A 22,304-nucleotide genomic window follows, 5' to 3' on the forward strand; every position below is an offset into this window, starting at 1 on the left:
GCCCAATAACACTCAGTTTAGGTTCCTTCCGAGCCACTCAGCTCCTGACCTTGATCCAAACATGAACAAAGGAGCTGAACTTAAGAGTTAGGTGAGCATGCCTGCCCTTGACATCAAGGCTGCCTTTAACTGAGTGTGCCATTAATGATCCCTAGAAAAACTAAAGTCAGTGGGAACCGAGGGAAAACTCTTCACAAGCTGGAGTCACACCTAGCACAAAGGAAGAAAAGTGTGATTTTTGGAGATCAATTATCTCAGTCCCAGCTCTTTGCTTCAGGAGTTTCTCCGGGTTGTGTCCTAGGCCCAATCAGCTGATTCATCAACGACCACCCATCATAAGGTGGTAATGTTCGCTGATGATTGCACACTCTTCAGTAACATTCGTGACTCCTCAGATACCGAAGCAGTCTGTTCCCGTACACAGCAAGACGCGAACAATATTCAGGTTAGGCTAATAAGTGGCAAGTAACATTAATTCCACTCAAATGTCAGACAGTGATCAACTCCAACAAGAGAAAATCTAACCATCTCCTCTTAACTTTCATTGTCATCGCTGAAACCCCCACTTAACCTAAAGCTGAACTGGACCAGCCATTCCAATAGGTCAGAGGCTGAGAAATCTGTGGCATCTAACTCAGTACCTGGCCCTTCAAAGCCTGTCCACCTGCAAGGCACAAGTCAGGAGTATGATTAAATGTTCCTCACTTGCCTGGATGAGTGCAGCTCCAACAACACACAAGGAGCTTGACACTATCCAGAACAAATCAGTCCACTTGATTGGCATCCCATCCACTATTGATGCACAGTGACAGCATTATGTCTCATCTACAAGATGCATTGCAGCAACTCGCCAAGATGCTTTAACAGCACCTTCTACACCCTTGACCTCAACCATCTAGAAAGACGAGAGCAAAATATGAATGGGAACACCACAACCACCAATCTCCCTTTCAAACCTCCCTCCCATCCTGAACTGGATCTATATCACCATTCCTTCACTGTCGCTTGGCCAAACTCTTGGAACTCCCCCATCTAACAGCACTGTGAGTGCACCTCCACCACAGAACTGCAACGGTTGAAGAAAGTAGCTTACCACCACTTTCTCAAGGACAATTAGGGATGAGCAACACTCTCTATTTTTGCCCCCCGCCCACTTTATAATCTCTAACAAGGGCAATTGGAGGATAATGACTTTTTAGAGAAAGGTTGTAGCTCGATATCCTGTCCTAACAGTTGTATTTAGCTGTCTCCGATGGTTGACAGCCAGAACTGTGCATTTCAGTGTCATCTTTGCTTTTGTTGATTTAATAATACATTAATGCTCAAACATTTTACATGCACACATTGGCACAGTAAGCAAATAGATGAATCAATGCATTTTGCACTGTGTCCTTGTTTAACCATATTTGAAATCAGTACAACTACACAGCTTTAAAGCATGCACTTTAACAATCAATTTAAGCACATTTAACAAAATACCAAGTAAGTGAATCTAATGAACTAAACATTATAATACTTGAAAACAGTTTTTCAGTGTCAATTCAATTTATTGCTTTTTATCCTTCAAATTCACTTGTGAGACACATGGGGCGCGATCTATCGGCTGCATTGCGCACGAGCAAAAGCGCGGTGCAGCCTGTAGATCCCACGACAGGCCTTCCGTGGGCTTCCCGGCAGCCTTTACGACGTGCGGGACATAGGCAAGTTCCGCGAGGCGTCGGAATCAGAAGCTGCCCAAAAGGGCCGCTATCAAAGGCACACGCCTCTGTAGGGGTTAAACCTGCTTAGATGAGCTTATCTGGTATCAACCAGCCTCCCGGGATCTGCAAGTCTCCCCAGCAAGGCTGTAGCCTGGTCAGGTTTCTGTTGCCCAGTTTAGTACTGGTCAACACAAATGTGGACCAGGTGGAATGCATCCGGTGGGGTCTCCCAAGCCATCGTAGGCCCTTAGGTGGCCAGCGGCAGTGTAGGGTGGCTCTCTGGCCCTGCCCCTGGAATGCAGGCACCTTGGCACTGTCTGGCTGGCACCTTGGCACTGCCACACTGATGCTGACAAGGTGCCTGGATGGCACTGCTAAACTGGCAGAAGAATTGTGCAAGTGGCAGTGGAAGGGTGCTCAGGTGCCAGGGTGGCAGTGCCAAGGGTCAGGGCCCGAGGGCGGCCATGCCCTTGAAAGGAGGGTGGAGGGGATGTGAAGTGTGGAGGGTGCAGGGCAGGTAAGTAGGGGCTTTTAGGAGGTTGGGGGGGGTGACAGATGGGAATCCTGGAGGGGGTGGGTGTGGGTGGGCCTGAAGAGGGGGGCCCCCAGGCACCCCATCGCAGGGTGTCCTCACTTGGGGAGTTTGAGGTCGTGTCCATGTGTGTGTGGGTGACACTGCCCATGGTTGAGGAGAGTGGGGGGACCCACAACTCACTTAGAGATTGGGGCACCGTTTCAAAATGGTACCCCGATCTCCGCGTTCAGCTCCTCTGTGTTGAATGACATTCTAAGTGTGGGCTAAACCAGCGAGAAACTCCCCAGGGCTCAAATAAGTGACAAGGGGTGTGATTCAACTAATTGGGAACAAAGCCTATAGCGAGCATATTTAGCATCGTGTTTCTCAGTATTTGCAGCACTGAGAAACACATGGCTAGACAATGCGACTTGCTTTGTATAAGGAACCTCAACAGGGAATGTGCGGCCGAAGCCAGAGACTGTTATATTACTTGATTAGTATTAATCTTTATTCATTATTCTTTGCTTTACATTTCCCGAATGATCTCATGGTGTGATTCTCAAGAAACCACTAATCTTGAGCTCAAAGCAAAATAGGTTTACTGAATAACGAATTGAATAACGTTGAGTTTGTTCACTCTTACAGAACTATAACTAGTGATTAAGTAATTCAGAATAAAGTATTAACTATATTTAACTTCACGTGCTATCTGTAACTGCTGCTCGTCACTCCTGGTTTGAAGAGATCCAAGATCCTTTGAGTTCACATATTTAGACATGAATCTAGTGCTGCCATCTAGTGCTTGTCTTATACTATGATGTAGTCATTAACCCTTTATATATCTGTATATATATATATATATATCCACAGAGATCAGAACCAAAATCCAATGGGGTATTTCTTCACGGCAGTCAGCCAGCTGAAAACCGATATGGAATTAATTTTTCTGGTGGTGTTGACTTCACCTGGGATTGGCACGCAGAGCTGAATCAGTCTTCTTGGCGATGACACAGAATTTGCAACAGAAGCAGCGTAGATGAGGTCAGGTGTTCCACCTGGACAGAGCTCCTTTTCTGTGAGGCTGCCAGTCAGATGGTGAGCAGCAGACTGAGACTCTGCAGTTCAGCAAGGCAGTATTACTTGTTCCACAAGCCAAAGGCCCATGTCACACGACTCCGACCCCTCCACCATCTTTTGCAAAGGATGATGCATCATCTGGATTCCAATGACTGGTAAATACCTCAGCCATTAGGAATTGAAAGCAAGGTTGTGGGCCATTTGTCTTTGTTGATGATCCTTCTCCTTCTGGCCAGCCTGGGTTAGGAAATGCAGATGGCCTTTCTATAGCTCTCTTGGAAATTAGACTGCACAGACTGTACAAGGTCGCTCGTGGCTCCTTAAAGATAATGAGGTGTGAGTTTTCCTAAAACTGCCAAGTGACTTCTTTTCTCCTGGGGTCACAGACAGATGTAGTTTCAGCCATTTTAAATGTCTTCGTTCAGTTTTAAAAATAGTGATGAGAATATCTATATGTATTTTATAAAATTCTGCAATGTGAGGTCTTAATCCCTCACATTTCGGTCTTTGGAACTTATAATAAATCTTGCTGTCACTTAATACTCAGCTGGTAAATGCAATACTTAATGAGGACATTTATACAAGAAAAGTCACGGATCTGAGTGCTCTCTGTGCTGAGTTAGGTGAAAGGCACTTCAATGGTATCCTTTTGGAAATGACCTTAAGATCATTGCACAAGGAAAGAAACAATTCATCAAACTTCCTTTGTATAAATGCAAACTACTGCAGCTGCTGTAAATCTGAAATTAAAACAGAAAATGCCGGAAAAGCTCAGCATCTGCAGAGAGAGAAACAGAGTTAACTTTTCAAGTCGACTTCCAGTTGCGGCCATGCGATAGACGGCCGTGGACTTGGTGGCTCCTGCGTGGGGAATTTTTTTTAAACTAAAAATCCTGATCGGGCTTTATAACGCAATCCTGAAGTCCGGATTCCAATCAGCGAAGGTGTCGGCAAACTTTCCGAGCGGTCCGATATGCATCCAGCAAAGAATAACGGGGGAAGAGAAAACAGCAGCAGACAGGCGGTGAGGCTCTGGAGAGCGCAGTTGAAGGCGCAATGGTGGAGTGCCCGGAATGTGTGCTCCCGGCCCAATGGTCTACAGCACTATTAGCGGACTTTTAACCACTCAATTTCAGAAGCAGAGGATGGAAACCTCCGCAGACCTGGTAAGAGCCATTAACCCGATAAAAGCAGTATGGAGAGGGTTGAGCAGCGGTTGGAGTCCCAGGGCGATTCACTCCAATAAATGGATTCACTCCAATCGGCTGGCCGTGCTGGAAGCAGAGCTTTTCCTGATTGCCGGCAGTTTTAAAAAGGTACAGGATAGAGGAGACGAGCTAGAGAACCGAGAGCAGCAGCTGAACGTCCGGATAGTGGGTCTCCCGGAGGGGCTGGAAGGTTCGCAATTATTGGAGTATGTGGTACAGATGCTGCGGAAGCTGGTAGAAAAGAAGCTTTTAAGTCACACCCCCACCCCCCCCCCCCCCCCCCCCCCCCCCCCCGCAAGAGGTGGACCACGCATACAGGGCGCTGAGAAGGAAACTGAAGGCAGGTAAACAACCAAGGGAATTGTGCGTCTGCATCGATTTCTGGACAAGGAAATAATCCTGAGGTGGGCCAGCCATGCGAAGAAGAGCAGGTGGGAGGGGCGCTTAATCAGGATATACCCCGATTGGGGTACAGAACTGGCTAAATTCCGTGCCGGTTTTAATAAAGTCAAGGCAGTTCGCCACAAAGAAGGTGTGAGATTTGGAATGCTGTATCCGGCCAGTCTGTGGATCATCTTCCGTAAACAGGAATACTTCTTGGACACCCCGGAGGAGGCGGACAAGTTTCTTCAAGACCAAGGGATTGGAACTTGTAAATATGTTAAATTGTTAAAATGTTCTTGTTCTAAGTTGTTGCGGATTGTGTTATTAGTTTGATTGCTGTGTATTCTAATACTGTTACTAGGTTCCTCTATCCATCACTCTCCTTCCGGTTTTCTTCTTCGTTCTAATGAAGCAGGTCTCATGAGCTGAAGAGATGCGGAGGATGGGAGAGGTATCTACTTACTTGGTACTTTCCTTGTTATTTGTCTGGGATCGGCCATTGGTATTTTGGCAGGTTCAGGATAGTTGCGGGTCGCATCGGGGGCCACCATGCTGGAGTGAAAACCAGTAAACGGAAGAGATGTGGAGGACAAAATGGTGTGAGAAGGCTAAGGTTTTGTATATCTCTTTCTTTTGGTTTAACTTGAGGGTAGAGAGGTTGGGAATTGGGAGGGGGGAGCTGGAATAGTTGACAGTTTGAGTTTTGTTAAGGTGCTACAATGTGGGAATCAATGGCAGTGGAAGCTTAGCGGTGTCCCCATAAGGTGCGGCTTGAAGACCTGGGAGGTTTGGCTCAAGCAAAATATGGCTGATTGTCTGGAGGGGGGAGGGGGCAGGTGCCCGCCTCACTCGATTGGTAACTTGGAATGTTTGAGGCCTGAATGGTCCTGTTGAAAGGTCGCACATATTTGCTCACCTGAAGAACCTGGGGGCGAACTTGATGTTTCTCCAGGAGACTCATTTGAATGTGGCAGACCAGATAAGACTGAGAAGGGGATGGGTTGGTCAGGTATACCACTCTGGACTGGATATGAAGATGAGAGGGGTGGCTGTGTTAATAAGTAGAAGGGTGTCATTCACAATGAAGAGGTTCATTGCTGTGGTGGATATGTGTTGGTGAGCGGGCAGTTGGAGGGGTCCCCAGTGGTACTGTGCAATATCTGTGCCCCAAATTGGGACGATGTGGACTTTGTGAAGCGGGTTCTGCCCCTGATCCCGGACCTAGATTCGTACAGACTCACCTTAGGGGGACATTTTAATACAGTCATGGACCCGGAGTTGGACTGATCAAGTCCTAGGTCTGGGAGGATGTCGGCGATGGCTGGGGAGCTGTCGAAGTTCATGCAGCTCATGGGGGGGGCATAGATCCGTGGTGCTTTGGGAGGCCTCAGGCGAGAGAGTTTTCTTTCTTTTCACACGTTCACAAGTGTTATTCTCAAATAGATTTTTTAAGAGTCATAGAAGTTTACAACATGAAAACAGGCCCTTCAGCCCAACTTGTCCTTGCCGCCCAGTTTTTAGCACTATTTGCCCACACTTGGGCCATATCCCTCTATACCCAGCTTCCTCATTTAATTGTCTAAATGCTTTTTGTTTCAGACGAGTCGCTGATTGCTAGAGTTGCGGGAACAGAGTACTCAGTGATCATGGTATCTGACCGCTCCCCTCACTGGGTGGACCTGCAGGCAGAAAAAACGTCCACTTGTAGACCCCAGTGGAGATTAGACATTGGCCTCTTTGCAGATAAGGGAACATGTGAGAGATTGGAAGGGGTCGTTCGTAATTATGTAGATCAGGACGGCACTGGTGAGGTCTCCACCAGGGTGTTGTGGGAGGCTCTGAAGGTTGTGATTAGGGGAGAACTTATTTTGATCCGGGCGCTTAGGCTAAGAGTGGAGCGAGAAGAGCAATCGAGATTGGTGGAGACGATCTTAGCAGTTGATGGCAGTTCCCTTGAATCACACGATGAAGCACTGTTGAGGGAGCATCAGAGACTCCAGATGGAGTTTAATTTGGTCACCTCAGAGGAGATGGGGAGACAGCTGCACAGAGCCAGGAGGTTCATGTATAAACATGGGAAGAAGTCTGGTAGGATGCTCATCAACTAAGGAAACAGACTGCTGTTAGAGTAATAGGCAGGCATAGGAGCGAGGGGGGGAGAGGTGGTTACGGACCCAGCAGGGATGAATAAAATCTTTGTGTCCTTCTGTCGAAAGCTATATCAATCGGAACCGCCATCGGGGGAGGAACTGAGACGTAGATGCCTGGATAGGTTGGAGTTTCCGAGGGTGAGTCAGGCTAGGGTGCAGGGATTGGGGTCTCCGGTAGGACTGCGGGAGCTGCTGGGATGTGTGAATTCTATGCAGTCAGGGGAGGCCCCGGAACCGGGCGGATTCCCAGCCCAATTTTATGAATGTTTTGGTACGCTGCTGGGTCCATTAATAGTACAAATGTACAATGAGGCGCTGGAGAGGGGATGACTCCCCCATACGCTGCCACATGCTTCCACCTCCCTTATCCAAAAAAGATCAAAGTTCCTGAGCAATGCGGATCTTATCGTTCGATTTCTCTCCTGAATATAGATACAAAACTTCTGGCCATGACATTGGCTACCAGGGTTGAGGGATGTGTACCTGAAGTGGTTGGAGAGGATCAAACTGGCTTTCTAAAAGGCAGAGTGTTGGCGATCAATATTTGGTGGTTGCTTGACATAATCATGATGCCCGCTGGAGGAAATGAGGTGGAGGTTGTGCCTACAATGGATGCTGGGAAGGCATTCGACCGAGTGGAATGGGCCTACCTCTTACACATTTTGGAGCGATCTGGGTTCAGACAGGGATTTGTGGACTGGATTAAACTGTTGTATATAGCCCCGAAGACAAGCATCTCCGGGGGTTAGTTCTGAGCATTTTACTCTGCAGCATAGGCCGAGGCAGGAGTGCCCACTTTCTCCTTTGCGATTAGCCCTTGCAATTGAGTATTAAGCGGGGGAGGGGTGGGAGAGAGTGGAACATCGGCTTTCTTTGAATTCGGATGACCTCCTACTTACTGTATGTTCCCAACCCCTTGAAATCAATTGATAAGATCCTGGGAATTTTGAATGAATTCAGCCCCCTCTTCAGATACAAATTTAAAAGGGCAAAGAGTGAGATGTTCTTGATTGGCTCCGGAGGGTGGGAGGGGTGTTTGAGTGGGCTCCCGTTTTGCCTGGCTAGAAAGAGCTATTTGGGGATTTAGGTAGCGTGGGATTGGGCCCAGCTTCACAAGCTCAATCTGACATGCTTAGTAGAGGCGCTGAAAGAGGAGTTTAAAAAGTGGGACAGTTTGCCTCTATCTTTGTCCGGAAGAGTTCAGACTATTAAGATGGTGATCCTGCGAGGTTTCTTTTTGCATTTCAGAACCACCCAATCATTCTGCCCAAATCCTTTATCAGAAAGATTAATAGGCTTGTCCTGTCTTTGTGTGGGCGGGGAAGAGTCCCAGTATTAAAATAGTTTTTAGGGAGAGGAGTAGATGAGGGGGTGGCCTGGCTCTTCCCAGTTTTCAATGTTACGACTGGACTGCTAATATTGTTATGGTCCGAAGATAGTTGTTGGACAAGGGGTCAGCATGGTGTAGAGTGGAAGAGGCCTCATGTAGAGGGACTTCCTTAAGGGCATTGGCTTTGGCTCCCCTTCCTTTTTCGCCGGGTAAGTGCTCATCAAACCCAGTGATGTTTCCACTTTAAGGGTTTAATAATAGTCGCTTATTGTCACAAGTAGGCTTCAGTGAAGTTACTGCGAAAAGCCCCTAGTCGCCACATTCCGGCGCCTGTTCGGGGAGGCCGGTACGGGAATTGAACCCGCGCTGCTAGAATTGTTCTGCATTACAAGCCAGCTGTTTAGCCCACTGTGCTAAAACCAGTGTTGATTACATTTTGGCTTGGAGGACATGTACAGGAAGGCTCCCATTAGTGGTAACCATAGATTCATCCCTGCGAGCTTGGATGCCAGGTTTAAGGAATGGGACTGCTTGGGGGTCAAATGCTTTGAGGACCTGTTTTTGGGTGGGTCGTTTGTGGGCCTAACTGAGCTGATGGAGACCTATCAAATGCCTAATGGTAATGAATTTAGGTACCTCCAGTTAAGGGCCTTTTTGAGTAAAAAGTTGGGTTTGTTCCCAATGTTGCCGCTCCTCTCGGATGATGAGATTGGACAGGGTAAGGTCTCCAATGTGTATGCTGAGTTGGCCAGGAGGGAGGACATTTCAATGGGGACGGTGTGGCAAAAATGGGAGGAGGATTTGGGAGGTGCGGTGTGGGACTGGATTTGGGAGGAAGCATTGCGTAGGGTTAATGCATTATCATTGTGTGCCAGTCTCAGTCTTATACAGCTTAATGTTGTGCACAGAGAACATATCGCACTGGCTAGGCTGAGTCATTTCTTCCCAGAAGTGGCCGATCTGTGTGCATAGTGTACTGGATCCCATACGAACCACGTCCATATGTTCTGGCCTTGTCCAAAACTAGTGGGGTTTTGGAAGGGTGTTACGGATGTATTGTCTCAGGTGGTGGGGGTGATGGTCACACCTTCTCCATGAGTAGCTATCTTTGGTGTGTCTGAGGATCCTGGTGTCATGGTGGGAACAGGGGCCGATGTCATGGCTTTTGCCTCCCTACTAGTTCGAAGGAGAATTTTGTTTAATTGACTGGTCATAGAACCGCCAAGCCTTGGATCATGGGTACGGGACCTTGCTGAATTTCTTCATCAAGGTGATACTGTGATCCTGTACCTCCAGTGGGAGAGCCATGCTGTAAGGAAACGTAATCTGAGACAATATTCAAACTCCAATTTTTGAAGACCATGCTCCCATCGAGTGCAATTCATGTTGGTAACACAAAATTACAAAATCTCTGTTAATATCGTTTGAACATCTTCCCTCGAATTTTTACATGGAATATTGGTATGACAGATACTATAAATATGATGGCAAGATATCGAGATTATAAAATGATGCTAACATTATTTGAAAACTAGACTTGAAGTTTCTTCCCTCTTTTTAAGACACTCATATTAGGGTATAGTATTCCAGCCATCAGATGAGGCCTCAAAGAAAACTCTCTCAAATGGCTATTACAAGAACCTAGTTTGCAGTCCCCACCTGTTTTTGTCATAGGGTATCACAGCTGAGCCTAATCCTGGAATTGCCTGCTGTCAATACATGGGCACCTTCTAACAGAGCAGGAAGTCTGATGTAAAAACTGGGGAACTGGGGGGCATGGTCTTGAATGTTGTAGCCAGGTCTCAGATTACATTTCCCACTGGAGGTAAAGGATCACAGAATCACCTTGATGATATTTTATTTTCCTGAGTCTGAAAATAAATTGATTATTGGAATATACAATTACACCTCTCGCAGTGCCATGCACCGGCTGAGAACTAAAGGTCCAAGATTGAACTGAATTGTCCGAGAGCAGAGGATATAGACAGGCAAGTGCTGCAACCCATTAGAAAGGAGGTCTGGAAAGCGAACTGCTCTAGTGGGAATCCCCATGAGAGAGTGTGCGCCAGTCATGATGGCACAGGGTCAAGACACGTCAGCAGCCCCTAGAGGGGAAAATTACAACTTCTTTGATTATGGATGAGTGGCTGTGCAGAGTTAAGCAGCGATTATTTATTGTTGACATTTAACTGGTTGTTTTTCCACATAGAACATGAGCCTGTACTGGATGGTTCAGAATATAGGCCATTCAGCCTAACCAGTCCATGTCACTGATTATGCACTACTTGAACCTCTTCATGTCTTTCCTCATATAGATCTGTTATCATAACCCTCTCTATCTTCCCCCTCATATGCTTGTCCAGCTTCTCCTTAAATGCAACTATAATATTCACTTCAACCATTCCCTCTGGTAATGAATTCCACATTGTCACCACTTTCTGGATAAAAGTATTTTTGGGAATTCCCTATTAGATTTCTTGGCGATGATCAAATATGGAAGGCCTCTGTTTACTCTTGCGGAGAAGAAAAAAACTATTCTCCCTTTATCCTCACAATCAAAACTGTTGATGATTTTCATAGATCTGGGGCGAAATTCTCCCCCAACGGCACGATGTCCGCCGACTGGCGCCCAAATCGGCGCCAATCAGACGGGCATCGCGCCGCCCCAAAGGTGCGGAATGCTCCGCATCTTTGGGGGCCGAGCCCCAACATTGAGGAGCTAGGCCGACGCCGGAGGGATTTCCGCCCCGCCAGCTGGCAGAAATGGCGTTTGTTGCCCCGCCAGCTGGCGCGGAAATGCGGCGCATGCGCGGGAGCGTCAGCGGCCGCTGACAGTTTCCCGGCGCATGCGCGGGAGCGTCAGCGGCCGCTGACAGTTTCCCGCGCATGCACAGTGGGGAGAGTCTCTTCCGCCTCCGCCATGGTGGAGGCCGTGGCGGAGGCGGAAGGGAAAGGGTGCCCCTACGGCACAGGCCCGCCCGCGGATCGGTGGGTCCCGATCGCGGGCCAGGCCACCGTGGGGGCACCCCCCGGGGTCAGATCGTCCCGCGCCCCCCCCCAGGATCCCGGAGCCCGCCCACGCCGCCTGGTCCCGCCGGTAAATACCAGGTTTAATTTGCGCCGGCGGGACAGGCAATTTCTGGGCGGGACTTCGGCCCATCCGGGCCGGAGAATTGAGCGGGGGGTCCCGCCAACCGACGCGGCCCGATTCCCGCCCCCGCCCAATCTCCGGTACCGGAGACTTCGGCGGGGGCGGGACTCACGGCGGCCAACGACCATTCTCCGACCCGGCGGGGGGTCGGAGAATGACGCCCCTCTTTTCGATCATTCCAAGTATTATTTTATTCAATCCCAGCCTACCAATCCTTTCCCGATATGTATGTCCATGCATTTCTGATCCTTGTAGATCGTCTCTGCACCCTCTCAAATGTCTCTGTTCTTTTTATAATATGGCAACAGCAAGGAAGATAGTTCACCTACTTTTCAATTCTATGGGCTGAATTCAGAGCTGTCTGTTAAGTCTGAGAGCCTGCACAGCCATCAAACTGCTGAAATAGCAGGGAAAACATTGATTAATTGAAAGTTCTGCCTCGCTGATTTCTTCTGAGAATTGCATAGTGCTTATTTACACAAGATAAAGAGGGTGCAAGTGCTTGGAGTCTCAACAATTGATACTTTAAAGGGACTGGTTATTAACATTTTTATTGTCCTGCAGCGAAATTAGTTTTGTTTTGAGAAATTGGAAGTTTATCAATTAATTACCATTTTCAAAAACTTTTTAACACATCTTATTGTCACCATAGAGTTTATTAGTTCTATTCAGAGATGTTCAGTGGGTAAATGGGCATGGTTGTTCTATAACTTGGTATGCAGGTATCAGAGGTTATGGGCGGGTGAGTAGGGAGAGGCATAGCCTCACATCAGAGGACTGGTTGGGATCATATTTTAGCATGGGGGTATGAGGGGCCCTGGGGATCTGGGGGGCATAGCTTCGCATGTGGGATACAAGGGGCCATGGAGGGTAGGTGGAGTGGCATGCAGGGCATGGGTACATAGGAGCAGGAGTAGACCTTTTAGCCCCTCACATGTGCATTGCTAATTAACTGTATCATGGCTGACCTTCTACCTCAACGCCATCGACCCACACTACCCCCATATACCTTGATGTCATTTGTATCTTAAAATCTATTGACCTCTGCTTTGAACATACTGACAACTTACCTTTTGAAAGATCCCCTCATGAAGACTGCTTCATGACACCTCTAAGATGACGTGAACCACAATTCTTGGAAAACCTCGCCCAACTCTATGAAAATTGCAAAGGACTAGGATACACCTATACCCCCAATGGGGCAGGCCAGGTCAGGAATTCAGGGTGTGGGCTCATGACCTGAACTAGTCCTGCTTTCTTGAACGGAAACGTTAAAAATCACTAGCCCTGAAAATAGGGTTGGGAATCCTAGAATTGCCTTTTAGTGATATGTGACATCACTATAATGAAATTATAATTGGTCCTGGGTGCCATTTACATCACCCCATGGTGTCTCCCTGACTCCTTGAAAATCTATCCCCTATATCGCTAGAACTAAAGCATGCTTGGCTTGCTTATTTTATGGCCTTGTTCATTTATTTTAGTGATTGGTGAATTTGAACTCTGAGATTCCTTTGTTCCTCTACCTGAGACATGTACTTTCCAAGTACTAAGTGACCTTCCTATTCTTCCAATCAAAATGTACTGTGCCACATTTATCTGTGTTGAACTTCATTTGCCAATTATTTTCTCATTCTGCAAGTTTATTAATGTCCTCCTGTAATATGTTGCAATCTCCTCAGTATTGGCTATCCCTACCCAATCTGGTGTCATCCAAAAAGTTAATTGTTGTGTTTTTGATACAGAAGTACAAATCGTTATTGTAAAATTTGAACAGCAATGGTCCCAAAACAGATTCTTGTGGAGTTCCTCTTCCCACCTCCAGCAATACTGAATACCTATGGTTTACTCCAACTTTCTCTTTTCTGTCTTGAAGCCAGCTCGCAGTCCACACTGCGACCTGTCTTCTGATTCCACATTTTCTGACCTTGGGCGTGATCTACCGACTGTTCACGCCGGCGGAATATTCCGGTCCCACGCTGGCGCACGGGTTACCCGGCCATGAGGAGTTGACAATGGTGGGCTCGGTAAATCTTGATTGCGAGCCGCCTCCATTGCCTGAGAAACACGCGGCAGGTTAGTCGGTAAATCCCATCCCTTATTCGTCTATTGGTCTATCACAGGGAACCTGATCAAACCTTTTTGAAAATCTTGATAAATTTTAGCATCAGCAAATTATTGCCCACTGAAAGCCCTCAATCTGCCTCCACAGCCATTTTATGCTGGGCAGTAGCAGGCAGGCAAGAGTGAGAACTCCGTTTTTCAACAAATGCTGTACTGAGTATTCATGTAAACTTTAACCCGAATTATCCCACTGAACAAATTTTAGACTGGCATTTTCATTTGGCAACTGTATACTCGATGCATCTACTTTTGCACCAGAAAAATATATTTGCAAAGTGCATATTTAGATTGAATGCAGGGGATGCACAGGTACAGTCACCAGTTCTTTTTCCTAATCTTTTGGGGAGCATGCAATGGGGTGCTGGATGTGTTTTGTCATTAGTATAGTTCAGGATTCTCAAGTATCACATTGGAGCTCCATCCCATCTCCTTGGCTCTGTCCTGTGTATTTTTCCTTCTCCCCCCCCCCCATGAAAATGAGCAAGCGAATTGTTGATATGTCCATAAATTAGGGAGATTTTTGATCCTGGAGTGAGAGGCAGGATATTGCAGCCCACTGTGTAACATTCCAATTGAATGATTGGAGCGAGGTTGAATGATCGGAGCGAGGTGGCCAACATGAAAAGGATTGGAAAAATATTTTGACAAATGTTTTTAGTGGGAGAAAAAAATGAAACAAACACATACAATTTTCATTTTCATGATGTCACATATCACTAAAAGGCAATTTTAGCAATTTCAGTCTGTGCTTGGAAATGGGATTCTCCGTCGGTGGGATCCACCGCCCTGCCAGAAGTGTACCCACACCTGCACGACAGCGTGGAGGGCCTACAATGGGAAACCCACCTGCAAGCGGGGGGTGCACCAGAAAATGGGGTTGAGGGGACAGAAAATCCCGCCTTTAACAAGACGCCTATTTTTTTAAGTTGTTCCTGTCTGAAAATCTGCAACAAGTACTGCTAAAAGTTCAGTCTACATAAGCAGCTATTTTCAGGCAAAATAATCTCTCTTTCCTTTTGTCAATTTTCTTTTCAGGAGAAAGGATACTGGGCTTCTCGCATATAAAAATCATCTTCCTGTAAGCCAGGTATTAGTTGGAGACACTAGCCGCTCAGGATCTGAAGCAAAGCTTGGAGTCGGTCCACTGCGTTGTCAAGGAGACAGTAAGTACTTTTCATTCCATGTCACACAAGTTGTCATTTGAACTTTACCCAGACTGAGGGAAACATATTGACATTTTGTACAAGGGTGTGATTCCAAGCCTGTTGGAAATGAATTAAATGAAACCTGTGGAAATTGAATTATTTCTACTCTACCTAATGAGGCACAGAAATAATTTACTTTTCATTTTCACTTAAGAGATCCTTTTTAAAAAAAATAATGAAACAATGCTTCATGAGCATTTTATGAAGAATGCTTCATAGCAGTCTGTGACAAGCTATTTTAAATTTTCACTTTTGAGCATTATTCATGTACATCATAACTTACACAGCAATACAGACAGAATGGTTTTATACGGGGAAGGTCATGTCTCACCAACCTGATTGAGGTGAGAAAGAAAATTGATGCGGGAAGGATTGTGGATGTTGTTTATATGGGCTTTAATAAGGCATTTGACAAGGTCCCACATGGCAGGCTGGTACAAAAACTAAAATCACATGAGATTCGGGGTGGGCTGGCTAGATGGATGCAGAACTGGCTTGGTTACAGAAGGCAGAGAGTAGTGATGGAAGAGTGTTTTTCAGAATGGAGATCTGTAACTCGTGGTGTTCAGGGATCAGTGCTGGGACCTCTGTTGTTTGTAGTATATATAAATGATCTGGAGGAAAATGTGGGTGGTCTGATTAGTAAGTTTGCGGATGACATGAAGATTGGTGGAGTTGCTGATAGTGCCAACGATTGTCAGAGGACACAGCAGGATATAGTTAGATTGGAGACTCGGGCACAGAAATTGCAGACGGAGTTTAATCCGGACAAATGCGAGGTGATGCATTTTGGAGGATCAAATCTAGGTATGATTTATACTGTAAATGGCAGAACCCTTAGGAACATTAGCATACAGAGGGATCTGGGTGTGCAAGTTCACAGTTCCCTAAAAGTGGCCAAGGTGATTAAGAAAGCATATGGCATGCTTGCCTTGATCAGCCGGGGCGTTGGGTATAACAGTTGGGAAATCATGTTCCAGCTGTATAAAACCTTGGTTCAGCCGCATTTGTAGCATTATGTGCAGTTCTGGTCTCCACATTATCAGTAGGACGTGGAAGCTTTGGAGAGAGAGTGCAAAGAAGGATCACCAGGATGTTGCCTGTCTCAAGGCTGTTGGCTATGTGTAGAGGTTGAATAAACTAGGATTGTTTTCATTGGAAAGACGGAGGCTGAGGGGAGACCTGATAGAGGTCAACAAAATTATGAGAGGCATAGACAGGGTGGATAGTCAGAGGCTTTTTCCAAGGGTTGAAGTGTCAATTACAAGTAGGCACAGGTTCAAGGTGAGTTGGGGAAAGTTTAAGGGAGATGCGCGGGATAGGTTTTTCACACAGAGAGTGATAGGTGCCTGGAATGTGCCACCAGAGGATGTGGTGGAAGCAGGCACATTAGCAACATTTAAGAGGCATCTGGATGGGTACCTGATTAGGGAGGAAATAGATATGGACTGAGTAAGGGCAGAAGGTTTTATTTTTAGTTCGGGCCTGATCGGCACAGGCTTGCAGGGCCAAAGGGCCTCGTCCTGTGCTGTACCTTTCTTTGTTCTTAAAAAGCCAATAATCCAATGTTCATACAAAATCTGTGGTTCAATGTTAATTTGGAAGTAATTGTAGCCTGGACAGAAGAATGTTATGCTTTTTTTGAGTAAGTTCCAATCCAGTAGCCAATAACATTAGGAGAATGGTAATCTAAAAGCACTCTGTGCATTATTGTGAGAAGAAGAGAGAAAACTCAGACACCAAGGAGCAAATGGAAGTAGGTCGAAGAGAGCAAACCAAAGGTAAGTTCGAAAAGCAATGCTTCTCGGAGGTTTTTGACAAGAGGAATAATTAAGCTAAATTAAAGGATTGAGAAGATAATTCCAAAGAGGAAGTCCCTGGTAGTTGAAGATTCCACCAGCAACGGCGCGAGGAGGCCTGAGGGGGAAAGACACATACTGGAAGATCAGCGGATTATGTAAGGTAAAATATGGGGTGAGAGGAGATTGCAGACTTGGATTGGAAGGATACCATGAATGGATTTTGAATTAAGGATGAGTATGTTGAAATAAATAAAATTAAAACCTGCATTTATATAGGGCTGGATTCTCTGGTCCCCCAGCCGTGTGTTTCTCGGCAGCGCGCCATTTGCGGGCGTCGGGATTATCTATTCCCTCCGCTTGTCAATGGGATTTATCATTGAAGCCACCCCAGGCTGCCAGAAACCCGTGGACTGGGGTGCGCTGTCGGTCCGGAACAGAGAATTCCAACGACTAGAGAATTCGGCCATCGTCTCTGCCACACCATGATTAAACATTGGCGCATAGAAAGCAATGAAAGATGGCAAGGAATATGATTTAATATTGAATAGAATGCAGGCAGCAGAATTCTGGATGAAGTGGAACTTGTGCAGGATGAACCTTCAGAAGTTGACAACACTTGGTCTATAGATTACTTGGATGGTGTTGATTGTCTTCAGGGGATTGGAGAGGAATTTTCCAGTGCTTTCCTTTCCTTAACCCATGTTTTTTTCTCTTTCTCTGCTCCTCCCAGGAGTTTACAATAAGTCTCCTAAAAGGTCACATAAGGTTCACATTTACTAGAGACTCTGCCGGAGCCTGTGCTGCTACCGAACAAGAGATCAACAACATAGAAAATGCTAATACAGATGCTTGAATGTCAGAATTTGAACCTATTATTTGATGAGTTCTATTGAGAACAGTTGTCGAAGGAACCATCCCTTGTGTGCTGCTTTCCTATGTGTCAACATGTGGCCATTGTCTCCAAATGGCCAGCGAAATGTCAGCACCATTGGCGTTTCAGAGAGCTGATAATTGGACCAAATTCAAGCAAAAATTGTTTTCTACAAGCCATGTCTTGATATAAAATTTAACAAAGAGAAATATTTTAATAAAATGGAGCCAGGAGAATAAGACGTACTTAAACCATACTCTGCAATCTTACACAATCACACATGCACATATTCACATGTACAAACACATACACACACACACACACACACACACACACATAGCAGAATGCTACACTGACTCATTTACTCTCCTGTTAGATCCACAACTGTAGAATTTTCTGGTACACATTACGCATGGAGAAATGGGGACAGCTAAGAAGATTTCCTGCAGAACTCTGTGCATGATGTATTTTGCAGATTGTCGAAAAAGATACTTCCAAAGGGTTTTTCTACACAACTTTAGGTTAACGACGGAGGCTTAAAAACCTGAATCGGCTAATCTTAACAATCTGAGACAATTAACAGTTCTATTAAACCTGAGATAATTAATCTTGCACTTTTTCCAGTCATAAGTAAATATTGCTGTGCTCTCTGATCTGCTGGATCTGAGCTAATGGTTTTGTTTTCAAAGTTGAGAAGGATTAATTATCAATGAAGACTTTCTTGATCTTTCTCCATGACCCAGAAACATTGTGCATTTAATAGCATGCTTATTTATAATTTATTACTTTTTTAATGAATTGACCATCAGTTAAACCATTTAACAGAATTTGAATTTGAATTAATAATAGAAGATGATTCATTTTGAAAGGTCAGGCATGAATTTCTGCTTAATAAGCAAGTTTTTATCGAAGAACCTTGGTAAAGGCCAGAGGATCACAGTGCAAGACCAAAGTTCAAAGCCAAATAAGTCTTCAGTTCAATGAAGTCATGATATTATGGGGGGAATTTAGACTGAACTCTACAGGGCAGGAAATGGACAATGTCATGGAGAGTAAAACCAAGCAAGTGTGGAAGGGATGGCTGCCCCGACCCCCATTGCCTTCTCACTAGGCAGACTAGCTTAACATTACCCATACAACTACAATACTACAAATAAGCACTTTTACACAATTGGTATTCTGCACAGATTCAATACAGATCATACTTGCCAGCCTCCTCTCACCCATGAATCCTATTACAATTACCAACTCATTGTTTTAAAATGATGTGTGTCAAGATTAATGTGGTGTGAAAGATGTCTACCACGCAGAGGTTACGTTAAAGAGAAAGACAACTGTGGGAGCAGTATTAACTATGAATTTTGTACATGTTGTTAAGGACTGTGACAGAAAGGAAAATACATGTAGGAACTGATTGTGGAGAAGGTGAAGATTAGTGAAAGACTGGTGCAAGATGGCCTTAGATCATCTATGTTTCACTTTGAAATTAATTCCGATCAAAATATTTCACATAGTGGAGGAGAGCAATGGCACCATAGGTTATTAATTGGAGATATCATGCTTGAGGAATAGTCCTAATACATAATGTTGGAGGTGTGGTGCCTGATGATTCAGGTGATAGATTGTATTTCAGTTAAAAATAATATTGTCGGTAGATTTAACAAACATGATGTTGATGAGTCTGAACACCACCACTCTCCAAGTGGTCAGCACTCAGCAAGGATTTCTATTGCTTGGTTGTTAAGCCATTCTTCAATAGTACAACAATGGAAAAGATGAGAACCCCCAAATGCTGAGTGCTAAACACAAAGGACAGTGAAAGAAAAAGAAATAGGCTGTGGAATAGGAATGAGACTTGGTGACAAAATAAAAAACTATCACCTCAAAGGCGGATCTGAGCAGTGGGCAGAAAATCAATAATAACAAACTAATTTAAATTAAAATGTAGAAAATGAATACTGAAGAGTTGATATTTGGTTAAGCCATATATGGGACTGCATTGGGTGAAATGGATAAAGCAGTCCACAATCCTCATTCCACCATATTACAAAATGTATTTAGGACCATGTAGTGTTTAGCAAAACATTGATAGTTTTTGGATAGGTGGGGGGGGCTGGGGGATCCCCCGGGGGGGGCTGGGGGATCCCCCTCCTCCATCGTAAAAGTCAGCAGGGAATGTATCCCAGCCTACCACAGCAACTCCACAGCCACAACGAGCATTAATTAACTAGATACAGGATTTCTCCCTCACTTGGACAGGAGTCCTGCCTCAGAGGGATGCTGGATAATCTGTTTGGTCAGGAGCTCTCTATCCCACTGTAGATTCAGCAGCAGCAATGACCAAGACTGGGACTAAATGGCACTTCCTGGAGTTCAGGGCCAGGTAAGTGCAGGGGCTCTCATGGTAGGGAGGGCAGGTGAGGCCTGAGGAAGGCGAGAGGTCTTGTTGGAGCGGTTAGAACTAAATAAGTTCATCCATGGGGGCATAGATCGGGGGGTGGTGCCTAATGTGGAATGGGCCCAATGTGGAGAGGGGACCTTGAGGGCAGACCTCATTCCCCACATCCCATTTCGTACCCAAGGCCTGAGCAGAGTAACCTGCAATAAGGCACCTCAGAAAAGCAAAGGCAGAATGTGAAACACACGGCAGGAAGGATTGCCTTGATGTTGAACAGAGAGCCTGTGGAACAGTCTGATCCAGCATGATGCACCACAGCTCCACTCCCTCTGTTCCTCTCTCAAAGCATTGAATCCCAAGAACAACCCCAGGCTTGATGCCACATCTCAAACACTGCTCAGAATCTCACTGTTGTTAGTCCAAACCAGAGCCTGAGCTTCAAAGCGGAAGCAATCCAACAATGGGATTTGAGGAACAGAACAGGAATATTTTTCTAAATTACTTTTGAGTAATGCATTTGGTGTAATTTTTGAATTGTATCCATTCCTCCATGCACTCCTTTATCTTTAACTGTTTGAAACCATCATGAGACAGCATTGGAAAGGGTGCAGAGGAGATTTACCAAGATGTTGCCTGGTGTGGAGGGAACATCTTATGAGGAAAGGCTGAGGGACTTAAGGCTGTTTTCGTTAGAGAGAAGAAGGTTAAGTGGTGACTTAATTGAGGCATACAAGATGATCAGAGGATTAGATAGGGTGTACAGTGAGAGCCTTTTTCCTCGGATGGTGATGGCTAGCACGAGGGGACATAGCTTTAAATTGAGGGGAGATAGATATAGGACAGATGTCAGAGGTAGGTTCTTTACTGAGAGAGTAGTAAGGGCGTGGAATGCCCTGCCTGCAACTGTAGTGGACTCGCCAACACTAAGGGCATTTAAATGGTCATTGGATTAACATATGGACGATAAGGGAATAGTGTAGATGGGCTTTAGATTGGTTTCACAGGTCGGCGAAACATCGAGGGCCGAAGGGCCTGTACTGTTCTGTAAAAAAAGATTGAATGTTTTTTACAAAAATGTAGCAGCGAATAAACTTGTTTTTTTAAATCTGTACTATGCACAATTAGGCTTCCGAGGAAGTCAAATTAACTCAGGTTGGTTTCATGCGAGGCTCAGTTGTAGGTGATAAAAATCTGGATCCCACAGCACAGTACGTAGCAAGTTATTGTACAATATGTCAGAGTAGCACCACTCCGAACTCCCAGGCACGTCCCTTTTTGTTTGATTTGAGGAGTGCAACAAGGAAATGGTGATAATAAATTCATCAAGTTGGTGAAAATGTGATCTGATACCGCTCCAGCAAGAGAAACTGCATCTGCAACCTGAGTGAATAGTGTTGAGTAAAGGGTTACTCTAATAATAGTTCCTGAGCATGTTTGTAAGGAACAGTGTCATAACGGTGTCACTCACTGAGGGAAGCTGAGTGAGTTGTACCTAAGAGAGGAGTTACAGCTATCTCCTCTACAATAACCTCTACCTTGCCTCTCCCAGAATCCTCCCTAAATGTCGGGGTGCCCCAGACAGGCTGAATAATGGCAAAACTGGAGAAGTTGTTTCACCCGGTACTACAGTGTTCCAGCTCCTCTGAGTAAAAGTAGCAAGGGCAGAATAGCAGTTTTTAATATGTTGTCAATAGGGAATGTGCTGGCCAGACAGGGAGTGAACGAAGAGACAGCTTCCTATGAGGATCTGATCAGAGCCTTTGATTCTGGTATGCTTCACAGTAACACCATTGGCTGGTGTAATGTCGTGTATTGTGCAATGACATCATCGGACCATTTCGGGGGCTTTTGTGGAGTTCACCATTGTACCCTGTCTGAGGGCAGTATCTTGTAAATAAACCCCTTGTACTATATTATACAAGCTCGACATGCGGCACCTCTGATCCTTTCTCTTTGCAGCCACAGCAAAGAACATAACAGATTCATACTTGCGTCTCCGCTAAAACATTGTAATCGAGACGGTCAAATTTAATCGGTGCAGTCGGAAACAAAGTGAAGGAATCGAATCATTCACCCAATCGCTATTGTTTGGCTGACAGTTGGGAATGCGAAACATTAAATAATGATTTCATCAGAGATGGAGTGTGCAATTTACCGGTCACTTCCCACCGGAATCGGGCGGAACATGGCTGGTATATCCCAGGAGACGCCTCTCCCAGTATTCTCGATGGTTGTTATGTCTCGCAAGATCGAACCAGATCTCGGGAGACGTCACAATCTGGGTAGAAAAAACGAGAGGGCAGACTATTATCTGAATGGCCATAAATTAGGAGAGGGGAATGTGCAACAAGACCTGGGTGTCCTCGTACACCAGTCACTGAAGGCAA

The 22,304-nt window shown here is 45.5% G+C and overlaps 1 protein-coding gene across 1 annotated transcript in view; it reads left to right on the forward strand.

Annotated features, from left to right (window-relative positions):
- Positions 1 to 22,304, forward strand: part of cntnap2a (contactin associated protein 2a) — a 2,812,093-nt gene that overhangs the window by 2,049,554 nt on the left and 740,235 nt on the right. The window contains exon 15 of the mRNA XM_072508818.1: positions 14,677 to 14,804. Coding sequence (XP_072364919.1) covers positions 14,677 to 14,804 — 128 coding nt within the window. The remainder of the gene's footprint in view (positions 1 to 14,676; positions 14,805 to 22,304) is intronic.

This window comes from Scyliorhinus torazame, chromosome 6 (assembly GCF_047496885.1).
Source record: "Scyliorhinus torazame isolate Kashiwa2021f chromosome 6, sScyTor2.1, whole genome shotgun sequence".
Lineage (NCBI taxonomy): Eukaryota > Metazoa > Chordata > Chondrichthyes > Carcharhiniformes > Scyliorhinidae > Scyliorhinus > Scyliorhinus torazame.